Below are 22,209 nucleotides of genomic sequence, written 5' to 3'. Positions count from 1 at the left end.
TTTTAAATGAATGGTTAATGGGTGATTATGATATCATTGATGTCAATAAAACTAATCAACAGGAGGGTAGGAAGGTTTGAATTTATACATTAATGCAGTATTTTGGTATTTCTGCTTGGCAAAAAAAATGCTTGAAGAGTTACCAGAGATCTGGGCTACCTCTAGAAGGAAAGAACTATTTCAGAGTTTTCTGTTTGCTATTTGCTGGTTGCCCAAAACATTATAGCCCTTTAAGATAAAACTCTTGGGGAAAAAATGTTTGGTGATTCTCTGAAGATACTGTCTTCATTGGTCTTATATAGGTAGTCTACACTTGGGATTCAATTTTCTGTTGCTAAGCAAGGCAGTTGTTAAGCGAATCACATGCAATTTTACAACTTTTTTTGCCAGAGTTAACTGAATCCCTGCAGTTATTAGATGAACCATACAGTTGTTAATGTAATATAACTTCTTCACTGGCTCTGCCTCTCAGAAGCCATCTGGGAAGGTCACAAATGGTGATCACATGACCCTGGGATGCTGCAACTGATGTAAGAACAGGTCATTGCCAAACACCTGAATTCTGGTCACAAAACCATGGGGATGCCAGTAGCACATAGACATATACCGCTTCACAGTGCTTTTATAGCCCTCTTACAGAGTCAGCATGTTGCCCCCAACAATCTGGGTCCTCATTTTACCCACCTCGGAAGGATGGAAGGTTGAGTCAACCTTGAGGCTGGTGAGATTCAATCTGCCAAATTGCAGGCAGCCGGCGATCAGCAGAAGTAGCCTGCAGTACTGCACTCTAACCACTGCGCCACTGCGGCTCAATTAGTTGTTAAGGACTGGTCATATGTCACTTTTTTCAGGGCTGTTGTAACTTATAATGGTCACTAAATAAATGACTGTAAATTGAAGACTACTTGTAGTGCTCTACAACCATGAGAGGGAGGCAGTTTCTCAAGTCCCGCAATTACATTCAGAGGCTAGTAGAATTTATCCCAAATCTAAAAAGGTATTTCATCAAAAGAAATCGTAACAGCAGAGTTTTTGTAAAAAATGCAGAAATGTATCAAGGTCTTTCTTTCAAGCAAATGAACGACTATAAGTTCTGGTTAAAGTAAGAAGCAATTTTCTTTATTTTATAGGGGATATTAGTATAAAGCTATATACAATCATCTGTAATTTATTTGCACGCTGCCCTTCAAAAACAGGCTTCCCCAGAGTAGTTCACAATAAAATAAATCAAAATGCAGATCAACCTTTTTTTTTTAACAACAATCTGTTGTACAATCAAATACTCTAGTCCACATACCTCATGTCCCCTTTTAATTCTTTGGAAAATTGATCCCTCTAATGCCTGGTGAATCAGGCAGAAAGATTTGTTATACAAAAAATGCAGAAAAGAAACTTAACAACAAAAGCAAAGGAGGGAGCTCACATTGTCTCTCCTGTTCCAATGTATGGCCACACAATCTTATTTGTCACCCAAACAGCACCCATTTATCACCCACTCAGATAATGATTAACATTACAGCTAGTTACAAGGTAGTTGTAGGTAGTTCTTAACCATGTAATCCTATTTCTTTCTAGTATTCCTTTTTTATTATTCTCAAATTAAGGCCAAAGCAGTGGATAAGGTTCATTTCAAAATATATGATCCAATTTTCAGAAAACATATAGTGCAGAAATGAAAGTGCCAGTCTATACCATCCCTTACTATTCTGTAAGAGTTTCTCCAAGGTTTTAGGCAGCAGCCTCAACCCAACAATGTTACCTGAGATTCTTTGAATTGAAGCAAGGAGTAGACCGAGTTGGAGTACATTTGGTAGATGCTTTTTTTAAAAAGAAGAAATAAAATCGACAGGTTGCAAAGCAACGGTGCCAGCTTAAAACACAGCATTTATTTGCTGCAATACCTTCAAGCCTTCAAAGGCGTAGACCAGCTCAAGTGATTTTGTGAACAGGAGATCTGCGCAGGGCAGCCCATTCCTAAAGAATCCCAAATTCCAAATGTGCGGTGGACCCAAAGGATTGGCTACTTCTGCTATACAGCCTAGATGTATTGGGTCACAATTGCACGTTAAAATTAATGATTTTAACGTGGAAACAGCTGAAACAGAACTTGTGCCTTCCCACAGGCACTAAAAAAAGGAGAGCTGAATTTCTGATGAGAGGAAAAAAAGGAGCAGATCTTGGAGAGGACAATGATGATGGTATTCTTTTCCCCGTAACATTACTCCTTTTCTTGATCTCGAGGTACTTAAGCTTGTACAAAGACCTGAAAAGATCATGCATTTGCCAGAGTCCAGCATTAGACACCCAGGAAAGGTGCAGGCAATATGAAACTATGCTCCGTTTTGCTAGAATCCACCCCCCCCCTCTCTTAAATCTTGGCACTCTGGCTGTTGTTCTTCTGGGAAGCTGTGAATGCTGCCAGGGCAACAAATATGTGGGCTTTGCCAGGAAGAGCTCTCTTTCACAGATAAGGCTTCCATTTCTTGCCACAGTGCTGGCTGCACTTGCCTTGCATAACATATAAGGAGCATGGCTGGCTACGGATTGCTCCTGCCTAACCCACGCGGATTTAAAAAACCAGGAAATGTGAGGGGGGAGGGATACATTGTGTTGGGGACAATCAGTAAAAATAACATCACATTTTGGAACTTTAGAAAGGAAAAGGGAAAAAAAAACTTTAGAAAGGTTTAAAAAGAAACCAAAGCCCACCGTGCTGTGCTAGATCAGCAACGCTCAACACCTCCGGGCCTTGAGCCATTTGGAATCAGGTCACAGAAGTTGCAGGTGAGCACACCTGTGTGCAAATGCATCCCCCCTTGTGTGAACAGTGGGCGAGCACGTGTGCAAAGCGGTATACAAATTTAAGTGCTACTGCTATTTGCATGAGCGGTGGGCGTGCATGCCCACCGCCTGTGCAAATGGAGCTGTGCACATGCACACTTGCCTACCACTTGTATGGAACTCTCCCCTCTCCCTACACACACACACACACTGGTCTGAAAAGTCAAAAAGGTTGGGGAACTCTGATCTAGACAGACACAACCCACTAGTTGCTTACTTCCAGAAGCAGTGGAGAAGAAAGACAGTTGTGAGATAGGTGACAAGTTAAATTTGTAAGGAAAATTCAAGTCAAAAATGCATTACACAGTGTGGTGTATCTGAACACAGTTAGACAAAACCTGGCACTTGGTCTTGGATATTTCTCTGTGTTGTCTCAGCCTAACACCAAAGCATTGCTCAGAGACAGACTGCTTCTGGGCCCTAGCCTCACCCAATCAATCATCCCCACCCCCCATTGTCTCCCTTGCATCCAAATGCCATTCACCAGTTTATATGTGACCTGTCTGTGCCTCACTGGCTGGAAGAAGGGCTCCGCATCTTCCTCCCTCCTGGAAAGAAATCTGCAAACCAATCTGGTTGAGATTGTCCTGGTTGAACAGCTGTTGGGAACAGCTGGCAATAAGCTACCAACCCAATGGAAAGAAAATAGAGGACAGAAGGATCACTGAATGCCATCCAGAACCAACTCACTATAGAGAAATCCTACTGCAACCCAATGTTACAATCTTCTCATCTGGGAGCAACATGCTTCATATATATGTATATGTATAGGCTGCCAATGCATGCAGTTTCCCCTGGATTGCATCTGTTTGTTTGAATGTACGTGGTTGGGTGTACTGGAATGATGGCGAAACACCCAGCCCATTCCAAATGACATGTGCTTATAAAACATGGTTATGTGACAGAAATGAGCTTAGTTCAAACAATTTCCCCCCTTCCAGAATGTTTGGGATGGAGAGCTTGGTAATTATAAAAAGATTCACTTCTTCTGAAGAATCCCAAGATGTGCTTGTAAGAAGGGACCAAAAACTCATGGCATGCATTTATCCCCAGTTGTTTTCGGGGAAAGGAACTCAGAGGCAGCCTTGTTCATCTGAGGAGCAGATGCTAAGGCTTTCTGTCCTGTTACACCCAGCATGCTGACTTTTCTTTTTTCCCAAATGGTTTTTTCATTGCCCCATCAAAACGAACAGTCAACTTTCTAACACTTTCTTTTGTTTATGATCATAAAAATAGAGTGGTCTCTCTCTCTCTCTCCCTCTCCCACCTAACCCCCGTCAGCAGCATTTTCTTGATGTTCCAACCAGGACAAAAAAATACACACTTAGATCCTGTAGCTCCTTCTTGGGGCTAAGGGAGGGAGGAAGGGAGGAGAAGCTTGGCAGGATCTTTGGGTGTGGGAAGCAGGAAAGGCCAAAGGTCAAAGGAAATCTGTCTACTTTTACTTTACTGAATATTTCTGCTGGTTTCAGTATTCATACAAACCATGGCTTTTTAGGACAATACTTTTAATTAACCTTTTGTATTTTATTTTATCCAAAGGTCTCCCATGGCCTTTGAAAGAGAGAGAGACCTTCTGTGTAGATCCCGGTCAACCTCCCCCCTCTTTTTTCAATGCAAAGAGCAGGGCTGTGAGAGTTAAGAGAGTTGCTTTGGTGTGGGCCATACCTTTCCTCTTACCAGTGAATGATAGGCCTGAGTAATACTATAAAACCCGATTGCCTTTGCATACTTTCACACATGCATTCTTAACTCTCTCCCTTCACATCCACACGTGGCAACCAACAACAGACATATACTTCTTATGTACAGTCTCTAAAAGGATTCTCTAAAAAGTAATGTCTTTGAAGTAGCCCCCTCTCCCTTCCCAATTTCTTTCCTTCCTTCCCTGGCATCTCCTGAGTGGCACTCCTACTCCTTGGTCTCTTTAGCGGTAGCTCATTCAGACTGTCTTAGCACCTTCTTCCTTCAGAGAAAAGTACAGCAGTTGGACCGCCTCTTCTCCGACTCAATGTAGTCGTGGATTTGGAACCTGGGCTCATCCAGCTGATTCACCGCTCGCTGCTTGAGCTCCCTGGAAATCAAAAGGGTCAAATCACTGCTCAGACATTATTTTTTTAAAAAGGAACTTCTGAAACTTTTGAAAAGAGAAATGTTTTCCTGGACTTCTAGGAGAAAATGTCATCTTTCTTAAAACACAGTAAGCATGTTAACGTCTACCCCACCTGTGCCCAGAAAATAGATGCCACTCACAACTCCTTCCTGGTCTGCTGTGACCTCGAAAACTAGCTCCAGTGCACCATTTCTTGGATGCTTCATTTCAACACAAAGATTACGAAGGGTTCCAGAAAGAACAGAACAAATTGCATAAGTGGGCAGCAGCAAAAGGGAGGAAAAAGAAATAGGTGAGATGTTTGTGAAACATCCAAGAAAAAAAAGTGTTAGGAGAGGGATGAACTCTCAAGGAAAACCTCACAAAGGTATGTAATTTTGGTTGCCCCATTTAACACTTCTGCCAAAGGTCTGAATAATTTTCTGATTATGGATACTAGTGAGAATTCCTTACATTTTTGAAGGTTGAGTTTTATTTGGTCTCATCTCTGATAACCTTTTCTTAACAAAGTTCACAGCAACCCAATGACCAGTTATCTTGGGTTTCCTGAGCCCCTCTTTTCCAAATTCTCCTGATGTTTCAGAGCTCATTCCTACCAGTCTGGCCAGCCTTAAGTCATGGAAGGGCTTGATAAAATGAAATCAAGAAGGCTCAATGCCTTCTCCAAATGCTGTTATAATCCCAGGGATGGAAGGCAAACTATCTGCTGCTGTTACTCACTTTGCAATGGCCAGAAATGCCAGTTCCACATTCATACCAGTCTTGGCACTGGTCTCCATGAAAGGCACTCCGTATTCCTGGAATGAAAACAGAGGAAGAAAAAATGGCAACATCTTGCCAGCAAACATGAATCCTTTTTGGAATTCCTGTGCTGGAAGCTTAACAAAAGCCCTGGAACTTTAAAAATACTAATCCCAAAGAGGAGGCAGGAAATCTTGCTATTTGGTTAAGCCGTTGACCAGGATACTGTCTGCTCTGCATTAACGGGAGATGTTTGCCGATATAGTTGGCTTTTTTTTCTTAAATTAGGCAGATTGCTTGGATCACCTACCTCAGCTATGCTATGAGGCAGTCACACTTGGACTTGTTCACTTACCCTGGCTAAGGATTCCCCATCTTCTGTTCTGATAACTCGCTCACTGCTCATGTCAGCCTGCAGATAGAAAGACAGGAAGGGTGGGGAAGAGCAAAGAAGAATGCTGAAGCACACATAACCAGGATACCTTAGTAGTGCATTTCTATCTGGGGGGAGGGGGTTTAAAAATAGAGACAAAAAAAAAACATTTTTAAATATCCTAGGCAGAATTCCCCTAAAATGCCCATCTTAGCCTCACTCTGCTTCTTCTTCTAACTAATTTTGTTCTAAAATTCACATTTGAAAAAGAAATGCATCCGGAAGAAAAGCAACAGAATTAGGTTCCCAGAGGTTTCCTCTCAGGTAATTGTCTGTCTGTCTCTGTCTCTCTCGCTCTGAGTCCATCCCTCCTCTCCCCCCCCTCTCTCCCTCCCCCTCCCTCCTCTCTCTCATCTCTCTCTCTCATCTTTCTCTTCATATTTACAACTCATCTTAAATTCATGGCTCTGGGCAGCTAACAGCACTTGAAGACATCATACAACAATCTATAACAATAAAGTATGCATAAATAATTGGCAATTGAGGCAAATCACCAAAGGAGCAAAAACAAATAAATTTATCTACTGCACAGTTGATTCTATCACTGATAAATACAGTGTTGACTCCAAATGGAGTTCAGGCACAGGAATAGTGAAAGCCAACGTTCTGCCAGGATTTTAATGCTTTGTTTTATTACTGTTAAAAGTTTGAACATTATGTTTTGGTTATGTTTCAGTTGTGCCATTGTTTGGTCCGCGTTCAGTTCCGCTCCATTTGCTATTCAATTTTACTTTGTAAATTGCCTTGATTGTCAAAGAAAAAGAAAGAAAGGCTATCCATTCAATACATTCACTTCTAATTAAATAAATAAATAGTTTGGTTTTAAGCCGTTCAGAAAACTAGGCCTTTCTGTGCAGCCCTGAAGCAGTGGAGAGATTTGTAGGCCAGAGAGGAAGAAGGGGAGATAACCGCAAAGCTTTCTGCTAGCAGGAAAGGCTGAGATGAGGGACATCCACATTGGGGAGCATGAAAGATCCCCGGGTTCAATCCTGACATGTTTTTCTCCTAGATCTTTCTGTGGCAACAGTAGACACGGTTAGGGAGTTGTGCTTGTGCTAGTATGGCAAAAAAGTAAGTTATTTCCAATTTGAGCTTATCTTCTGGTGCCTTGACAGGAACACTTTCTGATATTCCAAGGCTGGTCAGTTGTTGGCCTTTCCAGCTGTGGGTGACTTTGCTTTTGAGGACTGACGAATAAGGGGGGAAGGGTATGTCATAAATTGCCCTGCTTCCAGGGCAATTCCAAAGGTATGAAGCTTCAGTCTCAGAGTGCCCCCTGCTGGCTCACCTTGGTCAGCAAAGAAGCAAGCTACAAAAACCCATCAAAGGATTTTCTGCATACCTTACCTTTAATATTATTTTACTATCATCACCACCACCAACCCAAAAATCATTTTTAATGAAATGTTGCCCCCCCATTCAAGAATATTCTCCTGTTTATTTTCTGATTTTCTTTCTTTTCTATGCTTGAGTGTATACATTCAGTTTTCAGAATGAAATGATTTTGTGTCCACCATTCTGCCAAACTGGAATGGCCACACAATATTTTTATTGTCAAAGAAATATTTCCTCAAGGCATAATCTGCCAGGGAGCACACAGTGGCCAGAATGGAGGCAAATTCCAAGCTCTGAGGCATTGTGGCTCTTAATGCAAGTCTGAAGTTCTTTCTCTTACTGATACATTTCCACCTCCCAAGCAGCAGGATTCAAAGAGATCTGGTCTGGTCTCTTGCGTAGGAATTTTGCAGTCACAGCACAAAATCCATCTTAGGTCCATGGACTGCATAATCCTACTTTACTGTATCTGCCACACAACATTGTTTCATCTAAACTATTTAATGAATTGATGGATGTTTGTCAGACCAAATTGTGAAATCATGCCCTGAAAAACAATTGTTGCATCTAGACGTGGGCTGCAAAATCTCAGATGATCACAAGGTGGTCAATAAAGAGTTGGCAGTGTTTGTGTCTCCTGATGACCTACTAGATCTCCTTGGAGTGAGGGTAGAGATTCGCCCTCCAAGCTTGTGGATTGGTTTCCCAAGGTTTGGTTACCAGGCTAGGCAACATCTTTGGCAGAATTTAGGGATGTCAGTGTCAATGTTCTTCTGCTTATAAGGGCTTCTGTGGTCAGTAGGTCTTGTGATGGGGAGATCAAGTCAGATGAGGGTCACGTTAGGAGAGGGTTTCGTGATGGGTTTTGTGATGAGTTAGGTTGGGGTCACGTCAAGTGAGAGTCTTGTGATGGTCTTGTTATGGGTCAGAAGTCTTTATAAGCAGAAGAACACCAACACTGACAACCCCTAAATTCCTCTGAAGATGTTACCTAACCTGGTAACAAAACATTCAGAAATCAACACACAACCTCAGAGAACGAATCCTATATACGAGCTAAGGGTATTCACCACTATCACACTCCATGGAGTGCCCAAATTCCAAAATGATCCCTCAGCAAACTGCCAGGCTGCTCCCCCTTCCCCTCTCTGCCCTTTGCCTTGGTACGCCATTTCCCCCTAATTTATTCTTTCCTCAGGGTGGCTCGGTGGCCAAGATGCTGAGCTTGTCGATCAGAAAGGTCGACAGTTTGGCGGTTCGAATCCCTAGCGCTGCGTAACGGAGTGAGCTCCCGTTACTTGTCCCAGCTTCTGCCAACCTAGCAGTTTGAAAGTACGTAAAAATGCAAGTAGAAAAATAGGGGCCACCTTTGGTGGGAAGGTAATAGCGTTTTGTTTGCCTTCGGCGTTTAGTCATGCTGACCACATGACCACGGAGATGTCTTCTGACAGCACTGGCTCTTCGGCTTTGAAACTGAGATGAGCACTGCCCCCTAGAGTCAGGAACCATGTGCGAGGGGAACTTTTACCTATTCTTTCCTACTCTAGGGCTGTTTTTCCTCTTTCTTTTCTTCCTGAAGAGTTAGCAATAGCAGTTAGACTTATATACCGCTTCATAGGGCTTTCAGCCCTCTTTAAGCAGTTTACAGAGTCGGCATATTGCCCCCAACAATCCGGGTCCTCATTTTACCCACCTCGGAAGGATGGAAGGCTGAGTCAACCTTGAGCCGGTGAGATTTGAACAGCCGAACTGCAGAACTGCAGTCAGCTGAAGTAGCCTGCAGTGCTGCATTTAACCACTGCGCCACCTCGGCTCTCAGTTGGGCATCCTAGTAGACCACCAGTGATGCTTGGCATGTTGATTTCATCCCCTTTGTCTTTGCTTTATTCCAGGAACCAGGTATGCTTCTTTAGCAACACCCCCTTGTCTCTTGGGACGTGGATTGGCAAATTAAAAAAAAACTTGTGATGCCAACAGCATTTGGGGGCCTGAGATATGTGAAGTCTGAGAACTGCATCTGGCAATCCAACACTTCCTCCATCACATCTGGCCACTGAGCAGCTAATGATTGGGGGGGGGGGGTGTTAGCAGTTTTTTTAAAAACTCCCCCCCCCCCATTTTGTCTTATACAAACCATGGGTGATGTTTTTAACACCAACAGTTGCACATTGTCTTTTCAGAGCAAATGAAGTGATATGCATTGACCCTCTGACACAAGGCAGGAGTTGTGTGAAATGACCCTTGGTCTCATGGAATGAGATAATTAAGGCTTATGTCATATATCTAACTGGAGCTGTCACTTCTTTTAAAGGGAGAAAAAAGGGGAAAGGAGCCATTTGTTTGGGAGACTTCATGATTTAAAGCAAAGCAGAGTTAAAATAAAACGTCACACTCAGAAAACCGATGTGTTTTTGTGTGTGTAGGAGTGTATAAATATATTCAGCTAAGCGTCTTTCAAATAAGCCAAACCTAAGCTCTATTTCCCAGTCATGGGCATAAAGTTTTCAATTTCCTGAAAGGGAAGTAAGAGCAGAGTGTTGTTGAATAATAGGTGTCAAAAAACCGCTTCATTGGTTTTCAGGAAAATTCAAAACAATAGAAAAGGCAAATCAGACATTTTAGTGCTTTTGTTTAGGTGTTGGTTTGATTGTATCCCACGTTTATCATTTTTGAAAATAAGGTGGCAAACATATCCAATATACTTTCCTCCTCCTCCTCCTTCCTTCCCCAGAACAACCCTGTGTGGTGGGTTGGGCCAAGAGACAGTGACTGGCCCAAAGTCACCCAGGTACCCTTCATAGCCAAGCAGGGCTAGAATTAATGATCTTCTGCTTTCTAACCTGGTGCCTTAATCACTAAGCTCTTGGAGAGTTGGAGGAAACATTATCTGAGTGAAACAAGGATGCCTTAGTGCATGGGTGTAAAACTCGTTGCCATCATGTGACTTTTGTGACATTTTTCCCCTTCGCAGAGCTGAGGTGGGTGCGGCCTGCATGCGACACATCCAGCAATTTGACACCCCTGCTTTAGTGGAATATGCTTTGCTGAGCTGGGGCTTGCAGGAGTTTGATGACCCTTAGTTGGCCATCCAAAAAGGGGGCTCTAGGGAATAGCCATAGCAATAGCAATAAGCACTTAGACTTATATACCGCTTCACAGTGCTTTTACAGCCCTCTCTAAGCGGTTTACAGAGTCAGCCTATTGCCCCCAACAATCTGGGTCCTCATTTTACTGACCTTGGAAGCATGGAAGGATGGGTCAACCTTGAGCCTGGCGAGATTTGATCTGTCAAATTGTTGGCAGCTGGCAAACAGCAGAAGTAGCCTGCGGTACTGCACTCTAACCAGTGCGCCACCCCAGCTCAGAATCCTGGAAAAGCCTAAGCACTGTTATTTCCCTGAAGTGCTCATCCATGTTCCCAGTAGTCCAAGCATTAGCAAGTCTGCTTTGATGCTATCTGTCCCACTATTCTTGGAACCATCTTGTTCAGAACACAATCTAATGTCATCCTGCATAATTATTATTATCCTGGATATATTTGGTCTGAGGAAAAAAAATGTCCCAAGAGTCTTATATTTCATACCTGTTTGGCTCTACTGGTTGAAAACTTTTTTTTTATGCCTTCTAGAAATATTATGCACAATGATCTTCTATTAATGGTTTGGAATAAGCAAATCTGCAAATCATTTCACAAGCTGCTTTACAGCAATTCTTCCAAGGAAAATGTCGCCGGTGAAGCCTCTCAACAGGTGAGCTAAGATATCAAGCCATTACTTTGCAGCTTTCAAGAACTGCATCCAAAATTACCTTGTTGAAAGGCTGCACAGACCTGCTGCAGAGCGATTGTTTATTTGTTTATTAAATTTACATACCTCTCATCTCACTATCCAAAGTGACTCTAGGTGGCTTACAGTGCCATGAAAGCATACAGATACATATATTTATTTATAAATATATAATTCTCAGCAAGGTTAGAAAACTACATCTGATCTAATGAAAGGTTAGGGATTATAACATGCAAAGCAACTCAGAAAGGAATGGCAGCCCCAAGAAAACTCATAATGCACCCAAGAGTAGGAAGCATCTTCATTCATTGGCCATAAAGCAAAAATGGGATGAAGAATTCATTTGTAAAAGGCATGGGAAATTTATGGCTCTCCACCAATCAGGACGATCCAGGTTCCTCAATCTTGGGTTATGAGCTGATCACAACAGAAAATATGTGAAGCACACTATGATTAATTAAACATTTCTCACAATGAGACCATTAAGAGCCAAAAAAGCTGGAAAGTGTCTTCATGACAGCATAAATTTGTATTATCAATCAAAATTACATACCTTATTTCCCAGAAGCATGATAACCACATCCTTTTGGGCATAGTCATGGATTTCTGTGAGCCAAGCCTGCAAGGGAATGTTGAATGTAATGAGACAAAACATAGGTGAGAAGAAACACCAAACATCAAGGCTTGACCGACTTCACTCATCCTGTCTTGTCATCTTGCTGCTGATTTGCCTTTTGCATACAGCAATCAGTTCTTAGTCTCACATGGTTTGGGGTACTGTCCCTTTTGGCAGTTGAGCCAGTTTTGCATGAGATGTGCTGGGGCTTGGGGGCAGTTTCCCATTGGAAGGAACTTTAAAACTACACCCATTTCCCAGACTTCCCATGACCCCCACAGAGTTTAAGGCACCAGTGTTCCCTGCTGGCCTTACAGCTGCCTATCTGGCCAAGGAGGCAGACATTTCACAGATCTCTCCCCCCCCCCCCCCCCCCCCAGTAACTAGTCCCATTTTTCAAAATATCATTCAGTCTAAAGTAGGACAAGGATCAGGAACAGAGTCCTATCTGGGCACCCATTTTTATTTTTATTAGTTTGTAATCTCCTTAGCAGTCAGCTCTTGACAGCTCAGCATTTTGTCCATGCTGGCTATTGCGGGAGACCCCTTGCAGGGTAGGGCTGAGGATTATGCTCAATTCTTGGCGGACAAAGTAGCTCGGTTTCGATCGGACTTGGACTCCACCGCAGTAGATCCAGCTGAGACACAGGAGGATCACTTGCCACACCAGTTCTGGGTTGAGTTCCAGGACGTTGCCTCTGGGGATGTGGACAGGGCCATTCGAGCTGTAAGTGCCTCCACTTGTATTCTGGACCCGTGTCCCTCCTGGCTGGTTGCCAACAGCAGGGAGGTGACACATGGCTGGATCCAGGCGGTTGTCACCGCCTCCCTTCGGGAGGGGCACTTCCCCGCCGTACTTAAAACGGCGGTGGTGAGACCCCTCCTGAAGAAACCATCGTTAGATCCAGCCATTTTAAACAACTTTCGTCCTGTCTCCAACCTCCCCTTTATCGGGAAGGTTGTTGAGAAGGTGGTGGCCTTTCAGCTCCAACGGGCCTTGGAGGAAGCTAGCTATCTTGACCCCTTCCAGTCCGGCTTCAGACCTGGTTACAGCACAGAAACCGCTTTGGTCGCATTGACCGATGATCTCTGGAGGGCCAGAGATGGAGGCTATGCGTCCATCCTGGTTCTCCTTGACCTCTCAGCGGCTTTCGATACCATCGACCATGGTATCCTTCTGCGACGACTGCGGGAGGTGGGAGTGGGAGGCACTGTTTTGCGGTGGTTCTCCTCCTACCTCTCGGACAGGTCGCAGTCGGTGTTGGTCGGGGGGCAGAGATCGTCCCTGAGGCCCCTAAAATATGGGGTGCCGCAGGGTTCGGTCTTATCCCCCCTACTATTTAACATATACATGAAACCGCTGGGCGAGATCATTCGGAGGCACGGGATAAAATACCACCAATATGCGGACGATACGCAATTGTATCTGTCCGCCCCGTGCCAACTCAATGAAGCGGTGGACGTGATGAACCGGGGTCTGGAGGCCGTTAAGAACTGGATGAGTGCTAACAAACTGGTACTCAACCCGGACAAGACCGAGTGGCTGTTGTGCTTCCCCCCCAATAATTTGGCTAATATACCAACGCTTAGGCTGGGGGGTCAAATTTTATACCCCTCAGATAGGGTCCGCAACTTAGGAGTCCTCCTGGACCCACAGCTGACTTTTGATCACCAGCTGTCAGCTGTGACCAGGGGGGCATTTGCCCAGGTTCGCCTGGTCCGCCAGTTGCGGCCCTACCTAGACCGGGGGGCTCTCACAACAGTCACTCGAGCCCTTGTGATCTCTAGACTGGAATACTGCAATGGGCTCTACATGGGGTTGCCCTTGAAGTGCATCCGGCGACTGCAGCTAGTCCAGAATGCAGCCGCGCGAGTGATAGTGGGCGCACCGCGGTTCGCCCACGTTACACCTGTCCTCCGCGAGCTGCACTGGCTACCTGTTGGTCTCCGGGTGCGCTTCAGGGTACTGATGACCACCTTTAAAGCACTCCATGGTAGTGGATCTGAGTACTTGAGAGACCGCCTTCTGCCGATTACTTCCCTAAATCGACCAATTAGATCGCACAGACTGGGCCTCCTCCGAATCCCATCTGCCAGTCAATGCCGACTGGCGACCACACGGAGGAGAGCCTTTTCTGTTGCTGCTCCGACCCTGTGGAACGAGCTCCCCATGGAGATCCGTACCCTCACCACTATCCAGACCTTCCGCGCAGCCCTCAAGATCTGGCTCTCCCAGCAGGCCTGGGGATAGGCTTCCAATTCACCCGCCCGAGTGTTTGATTGTTGAATGAAAGTTGTGTTTTACTATCTTTCTTTGTTCACATATTGTTTTGTTTTTGACCTTGCACCCCCCCTCCCCCCCCTGTGGTTGTAAGCCGCCCTGAGTCCCCTCAGGGAAAAGGGCGGCATATAAATCCCAATAAACTGATAAACTGATAAACTGATTAGAATTGCAAAGTATTTCAAAAATTTATTCTGAAGGTTTGGAGCAGGAATGTGGCAGTTACATGGAAGTGCCCATATTCCTGACAACCAATTGCAAATAATATGAAATACATATGGATTTCTCTTTTTGTTTTTAGTCTGATTCTCCCTTTTCTTCTTCATCTGTCCTCTACAAATTGTAGTCTGCTAGTTCTTTGGGGCAGGAATGTTTTCTCTTTGTGAAGTATGAAGCACCGAGATATAGCACATATTCTTACCCAAATAAAGTTTATATCAGTACTGCAAAAAGCAGTACTTTCCCCTGTTCAGTTGTATATGACTCCAGGGGGTGGTGCTCATCTCCTTTTCTTAGCTAAGGAAGCAAGTATTGTCTGAAGACATTTCCATGGCCAGCATAACTATATGCTGAGGCACACACAACACTGTTAACTTCCCATTAAAGTGATACCTATTTATCTAGTCCCATTTGCATGCTTTTGAACTGCTAGCTTGGCAGGAGCTGGAGCAAGTAATGGGAGCTCATTCCATTGCACAAGTCTCAGATCTCAAACCTGGGCTGTCAGCTTTTCATCTCTGTGTTTAGCCCAGTGTGTTTAACCACCGAGCCATTATGCCTCCTATCAGCACTGAGTTATTGAAAATATTTTATTCCCATCTTTTAAAATTCTTGGCTTTTCAAGGGCAGGTGATCCTTTTTGTCTCTTTGCTGATTCCTGTACAACCCAGTGCATTTAGAAACCGAGACACAAGAACACCTAAAACCAGGATATGTTTACTAATCAGATTACAACTTTAGCTTGCTATTTGACTCCTGTGTGAGCAAAGGCTGGTAGACCATCTTGATTCAACAGTAGGCATGAAATACTCACCCGAATACTGTCAAAGGAGACTTTGCTGGTGATATCATAAAGGAGGAGGAGAGCTGGAAAAGAAAGAGAAATATGTGCTATTTGATGATTTTGTAATTTTCTAAAATTATCAAGCTACTGAGAACACATGTGACCACGCAGATCAATTCAAACTATGAATCCCTCTATCCTGAACTTCGATTATGTAAATCTGTTGGCAATCTCAATCCACAGGCACATTCCCACCCTTGTTCAACATAATATGTTTGATGAAAAACTGTGGCGATTAAATCTAATGTTGTCCATACACAAGTCATAGCTATACCAGCCATTTCAACATAGTGCCTATGAGATGCATCAGATTTCAATTCTCTTGCATTTCAGGAAAGATACAAAGGAGAAGGGAAAGAGATGAGCGATGTCATAAATATAGTTGGATGGAGAAAAAACAGAAAACCCCTTTTGTTTTGAGCTTGATACAAAATAATCCCCTTAAAACATTCCATGCACATATTCAGAGTAGGTTTGTTCTCGCTCTTAACAAACCTTACGTCACACACACATTTCGTTTTAAGCTTGGAATGCTCCAAAAAGCTATTTCAAACTCAAAATATTGCACACTGCTGATATATTGAATAATACATATTAATATATCAAACAGTGGCATTATCACTTGGTGTTAGATCTGAGCAATGAAAGAGCTACTCCACTTATCACCCCATCAACTCTGATTCAATCTGAGATGAAGGAAGGCAGCATTGTAGAGGACCAACCTTGTGCATCACGGTAGTATGCGTGTGTTACACTCCGGAACCTTTCCTGACCAGCTGTGTCCCAAATCTGCAATAAGGCAAAGACAGAAAATCAAGGAAACATTCTTCATTGTATTCCATTAGAGAAGCCCAGATGTGAAACAAATATTAGTGCAACCAAAATTCACAGACAGTACATGCCAAATGATATTCTTGAATAGTTCTCTGAATTAGGTCTATTAGAATCAAGATAGTTTTTTTCCCCTTCCAAATAAGAGAATACAAATGAACTATGTGATAGCATTACAGAATTCAATTCAGCATATGGAAGTGATAATGCAAATGTAAAAGACTTAAATACAACTATCTCATGAATCCAGCAGGATTTTTTTTTTGGGGGGGGGGAATCCAGAAATTTGCAAATAAATAACTCTCACATTTTCAGGCACACACTACCACCAGTGCCAATATATGAAATTGTTCATATACAGTATAACTAGGGCTATGCAATGAATTCAATTTAATTTAGAAAAAATATTTCAGAACTTACAGATCTGCAATCATAGCCCCTGTTTCACAGAGAAAGACAAAACGCTGGTCACCATCAGGGCTATATAAGGAGTGACCCATCTATAATAATTTCTGCCTGCTCTGTATAACTCTGCCTTGAACTGTGAAATGGGTGGCAGAGAGTAGATGTGTGTGTGTGTGTGTGTGTGTGTGTGTGTGTGTGTGTGTGTGTGTATGTATGTGTGTGTGTATATATATATATATATATACATATATATATATATATATATATATATATATACTATATATATATACTATATATATATATATACTATATATATATATATATATATATATATATATATATATATATATATATATATATATATATATATATATATATATATATATATATATATATATATATATATATATATAGTGTCACAACCCCTGGTATGCCCCAATTATGGGAGGAAGCTAACTGCTTCCATTATTCTCTGTCCATCGGCTCATCACGACAGAAACCCTATATATATATATATATATATATATATAGATAGATAGATAGATAGATAGATAGATAGATAGATAGATAGATAGATATTTCATATATGTTGTATTTGTGCTAATAAATAAATAAAGGGAGACTAGTATAGGTGTATTTCAAGCTATTTAGCGCTCATCAACTAACCATACCCTTACTGGGACTCGAACCTGAGCTGTATTACATATTAGGCAGATGTGTTAACCACTAAGCCACAAGGTTCTAAATAGCTTGAAATAGATCTTGAAATAGCTTGAAATATATTTGGGCATACCAGGGGGTTATATACATATATACATACATACATACATACATACATACATACATACATACATACATACAAAGAAAGAAAGAAAGAAAGAAAGAAAGAAAGAAAGAAAGAAAATGTTTTGTTCCAAAATATACAATGCATTGTTCTTATTTTTATTTCTATTTGTTTTTAATGATGTACGTTGCCCCAGAATCCTCTGGCATTGGGCAATCCTATAATGCTAAAAATACTTAAATAAATCTCATGAATAATAGGTTGGTTATCTGATCAAAGAAAGATAAACATCAACTGAATGAGGAAGAGACTGCACATGAGGTAAAACAAAATCATATATATTACCTTTGTAAAAATACAATCTTGTGTAGGGAAATTTGCACACAATTTGAGGACATCTATAAGCTGGTAGCAAACCTTTTTTTTTCCTCCCCCCCACCCAAAAAAAGGTGCTGAGTGAACAGCTACCAATAATTTCAAGGACTCTTGGATGACACAGATTTCCTGTTCCCAATTTAATTTGGATTCAGGGCTGATTTTGCCACATGGGATTAGCAAGGAGCCGATACAGAGAATGCTTTGTTGGAAAGCAGGATTTCATTGGAAGTCAGCCACATCTATGGCTTATACTTCCACATGCCAAGCGGAAATGTAATAGCTGAAGCCTTGAATGGAGAAAAACGGCTTGTCTCACAGTAACTGAATATATAGGAGGCCTTTTTCAGACTAGAAAAAATGGAACAAGGGTATTTAGAAAATGCAATTTTGATGTATCAATCAGACCTACCTGCAGTTTCACTTTTACATCATCCACTGTTACCACTTTATTCTGTAAGAAACAAAAAGACCCCACATTTATAAAAACAGCAAATTGACAAGAACTCTATATTCAGTTTTGAGTTTTTAAGATCACCTGTGAGAAAACAAACAGCTAAGTTCCTTTCTCATGATTTTCTATAACTTCCAATTTAAAGTTCCATGCAACAATCACTAAATAGCTAGAAGGTAACAAGTTTCATGCATGTCACAAATGTGTTTTTTTTCAAAGAGGCAACTGGACTTTCTGGTTTTTCTTTGAAGATGTTTCTTGGATGAGAAGCGAAATGTCTTCAAGGAAAAACCAGAAAGTCCTGTTACCTCTTGGGAGGAAAAAAAAGCACCTTTGGGACAATCATGACCTGGATGACTAAGAATCTCCATAGACATTAAGCTTCATGCATATTGCTGGCACAATTGGTCCACTGAGATTTTAGGTAAGACTCTAAGCAGCAGATATGAACAAATATTATATATTTAGTTGTCGTTCTTTGCCCAAAATTTGGGGATCAAATGTATCATATTTACTGGGATTGCATGCAAAGCAACCCTATCAGCTAAGACAATGCTTTTTCTTCATTTATTTTTTATTTTTTGCACATCAGTGTGTGAATAGTGTGGTACCTGAGTATCATACATTTCATACAAAAATAATTAGTATTATTCATATTTGTATCATTTAACAATCTTATATAATACTAGTAATAATATACATCTTTATATTAAATTTTAATCTTTCATTGTTTAATTATTCAATATTACCGATCTCAATTATCATATCTTTTGATGTGAATAAAATATTATGCTGGAACACACACACACACACACACACACACACACACATACACACACACAGCCATTTAGATAGATAGATGGATGGATGGATGGATGGATGGATGGATGGATGGATGGATGGATGGATGGATGGATGGATGGGCGGGCGGGCGGGCGGGCGGGCAGGCAGACATTAGAAAGACCTATAGGCTAAATTGTGAAGTGGGAAAAAACCCCTAGGAGAAGGCAGAGGAAAAACACTTCTGTACTTTCCTAAGAAAATTTCATGAATGTATCCAATGAAGTCATCGGAAGTCCAGCTCAACTTGTGGGAGGCTTTAGTTTTTCAACATGAAAAAAGGGAACACTATATTGTGTATGTCCTTGGGAAACAGGAGGAAGAGCATGGTAACTATATCAGAAGGGACTCTTCCTAGTTTTGAGGAAAATAAAAGTAAAGGAGGGCAGAAATTTTTCAAATTTGCAAGATTCTGTTACCTTACAATAAAGTTAGTGTTACTACTCATGGTTTGTGCTTCTGTCTGGACAAGCTCAAAGGGCTATCACACAGCTCACTATAATGCACATAGAATATAGCTACCTAGTATAATTTAGGGAGGAAAGAAAAATAATGTGTTCTATATGAATTTGACATGATATGGAAAAGCTTGATTTGGTTCAGCGCAACCAGAACCAAAACATTATTTTGGAGCACAAAAGTTAGCCTTAGAGGCACCTCCACAAATTATTTATTGCTTTATTTTAAAATGCCCAGTGCCTAATATTACAAATTATTACAATATTCTTCTTAACTTATTATGAAACATCTCCTAGGACCAGTTACTCTTTCCCAATAGTCTTTTCCAGATGAATTGGAGCTATCATTGGCCATATGAACTAGGAATTCCAGAACTTATCCATTTGGAGGAAGTCAGTTTAACCTAGATTGTCCGCACACTTAATATCATGACCAAATAGGTTGTTTTGATTAATCTCAGAAAATTAGGCATGAGAGAGACAGTACATACTACACATTATCTAGTTGTAACATATACTTTAGTACACATTTTTTCTCTTTAATTCATCAAATAAAATTTTTACTTATCTATGTACGGTACATATCTGACATTCCATTGTGAGTTTATCTCATGTTTCCTACATATTGAAATAATTTTAATTGATTCACATAACAGATATGCATACTAATCCTTGGAAAAAGATATCCAAGTTATGCATATAGTATATTTTAGAGATCTTTTAAAACCCAACAATTAACCAGATAGTCACCATTCTGTCTGTTACTATTCTGAACCAAGAACTTTGACCAAAACATTCCAGTGTTGAGCTATCATTAGTTTAGTTGCCAAAAGGAAGAAGGCAATTAATGTTTGGTTCATATTTTTTTAATCCTAACCATCAAAGATAATATAATAAATGCATTTAAAGTGTTTTCAATCCCCTTTTTTAGTTATAAAGTTTATTTAGTCAAAAGCATTCTTCCAGAATTTAAAAGCTTCATCATACAATTACTAGAGGTGAAGACAAGATCCAATCTGGGTCGGTCACTGGGACCAAAGATTTAATCTTCTAAGCTTTCAGACACCTGCTGGAGTCCATCCTCAGGAAACTTCTCTCTAGCATTTTACAAGATTAGCCTGCTGGAAGTGCTGACCTTAAACAAAAAGGAATTCTCTGGAGGGTCCTTACATTGTACACTAAAAAAGGTAAAGGTTCTCCTTGCACATATGTGCTAGTCGTTCCCAACTCTAGGGGGCGGAGCTCATCTCCGTTTCAAAACTGAAGAGCCAGCACTGTCCGGAGATGTCTCCTTGGTCATGTGGCCAGGATCACTAAATGCCAAAGGTGCATGGAACACTGTTACATTCCCACCAAAGGTGGTTCCTATTTTTCTACTTGCATTTTTACATGCTTTCCAACTGCTAGGTTGGCAGAAGCTGGGACAAGTAACAGGAGCTTATTTCATTATGCGGCACTAAGGATTCGAACTGCCGACCTTTCTGATCTACAAGCTCAGCATCTTAGCTACTGAGCCACCCCATTCTCTCACATTGTAACTAGAGCTTGTTAATAAATCCTGTTCATTTACACAAGCTTTTAAAAGGCTGGGAAATGAGTTCTTCTGAAGCTTTGAACTGCTGAGCTGAGACAGCACAGGAACAATTTTTAATAAAAGCTTTACATATGAATAGATTCTCAAAAGTGAATGGAAGCTGGTGTAAGAAGGCATGAAAAGAGTACAATTTTGGATTTTTAAAAACCCAACAAGAACAATTTGCTAGAACTATCCCGCAACAGGCGTGTTCTACTAATTAACTCAATAATGGGAGAAACATCTGAAAAATAGCTTACATACTCATAAATTGAAGTTAATAACAAATCAGCAACATAAAAAAATTAGCAAATGCATTTTTTCAGCCCTCCATAAGTTTATTGACTATGGATCTGAATAAAGATATTGAAAAAGCTATTTAAGATCCTGCAGCATTGACTTCCATCCAATAGTGCCAACAAAATGTTGTTTTCAATGTATAATTTATGAATGAAATAGCATCTCTTGAACTCTAGTGTATACAACATGCTTGACACATATTATATTGTATAGATCATATTATTTATGTGATGATATGATGTCATTGTTTTTTCTTTTTTTCTTCCTGGATATTTGGGCATAACAACATAGGGATTCATGATGGTGGCAGAGCTTTTCAATGGGATCAGGAACCAACCTAATTTCTTGTATGTGTTGCATCCCTTTGCTGTCTCTTGTTCCCGATCACACATACCTCTAGTCACAAATTCCGACAGCTCCATGTTAATATAATTGGATATTATACAGTGTTAAATGTCTACAAGCAATTCCCATGCTTGATTAATCTGCATAGAGCGGATTGGGACTGCAGTTTGTGGGGGAGAGAAGGCTTTCACTGCTTTTCCCAAACTCTCATCCAAGGGAGAACCATTCCATCCCAAAACCACAGAGGTTCTATGAGAGAAGATGACAGAAACTTTCCGTCTAGGACTACCAGCTGCTCTGAAAATGCGTGTTGGTGTGTGTGTGTAAATGAATGAGGAAGAGAGGATAGAATAATGGAATCACAGGGCAGGAAAAGACCATAAAGGTGTTGTATTCCAACTGTTCCTCAAGGCAGGTGCTTTTACACCAGTGGTCCCCAATCTTTCGGGCTTTGCGGACTGGTGGTGGTTGGTGGGGAGAGGGGATTTTTCTGTGTGAGTGACAGGTGAGTGTGTGCATGCAGCTCCATTTGCACGAGTGGCAGGCATATCCACCTGCCAGTCGCTCAAATCAGAGGTGAGTTACTCCCTGATTGGCGCGGATCGGGTGAACCAGGAATGGCAGCGGTGGGAAGCT

General features: G+C 41.4%; 1 protein-coding gene across 2 annotated transcripts in view; it reads right to left on the bottom strand.

Moving 5' to 3' along the window:
- Positions 1-1,097: 1,097 nt before the first annotated feature.
- The window catches only part of RAB37 (RAB37, member RAS oncogene family), a 30,156-nt gene continuing 9,044 nt past the window's right edge, over positions 1,098-22,209 (bottom strand). For both annotated transcript variants that reach the window (XM_032211459.1, XM_032211458.1), the window contains 7 exons: positions 18,016-18,057; positions 15,931-15,997; positions 15,179-15,231; positions 11,802-11,867; positions 6,051-6,107; positions 5,675-5,751; positions 1,098-4,915 (listed from right to left, as the gene is read on the bottom strand). In XM_032211459.1, the coding sequence (XP_032067350.1) occupies positions 4,810-4,915; positions 5,675-5,751; positions 6,051-6,107; positions 11,802-11,867; positions 15,179-15,231; positions 15,931-15,997; positions 18,016-18,057 (468 nt within the window). In that variant the 3' untranslated portion in view covers positions 1,098-4,809. The remainder of the gene's footprint in view (positions 4,916-5,674; positions 5,752-6,050; positions 6,108-11,801; positions 11,868-15,178; positions 15,232-15,930; positions 15,998-18,015; positions 18,058-22,209) is intronic.

Source organism: Thamnophis elegans, chromosome 2, assembly GCF_009769535.1.
Source record: "Thamnophis elegans isolate rThaEle1 chromosome 2, rThaEle1.pri, whole genome shotgun sequence".
Taxonomy (NCBI): domain Eukaryota; kingdom Metazoa; phylum Chordata; class Lepidosauria; order Squamata; family Colubridae; genus Thamnophis; species Thamnophis elegans.
Note: the sequence above shows the minus strand (reverse complement) of the source record. Positions and strands in the feature narration are given on the sequence as shown.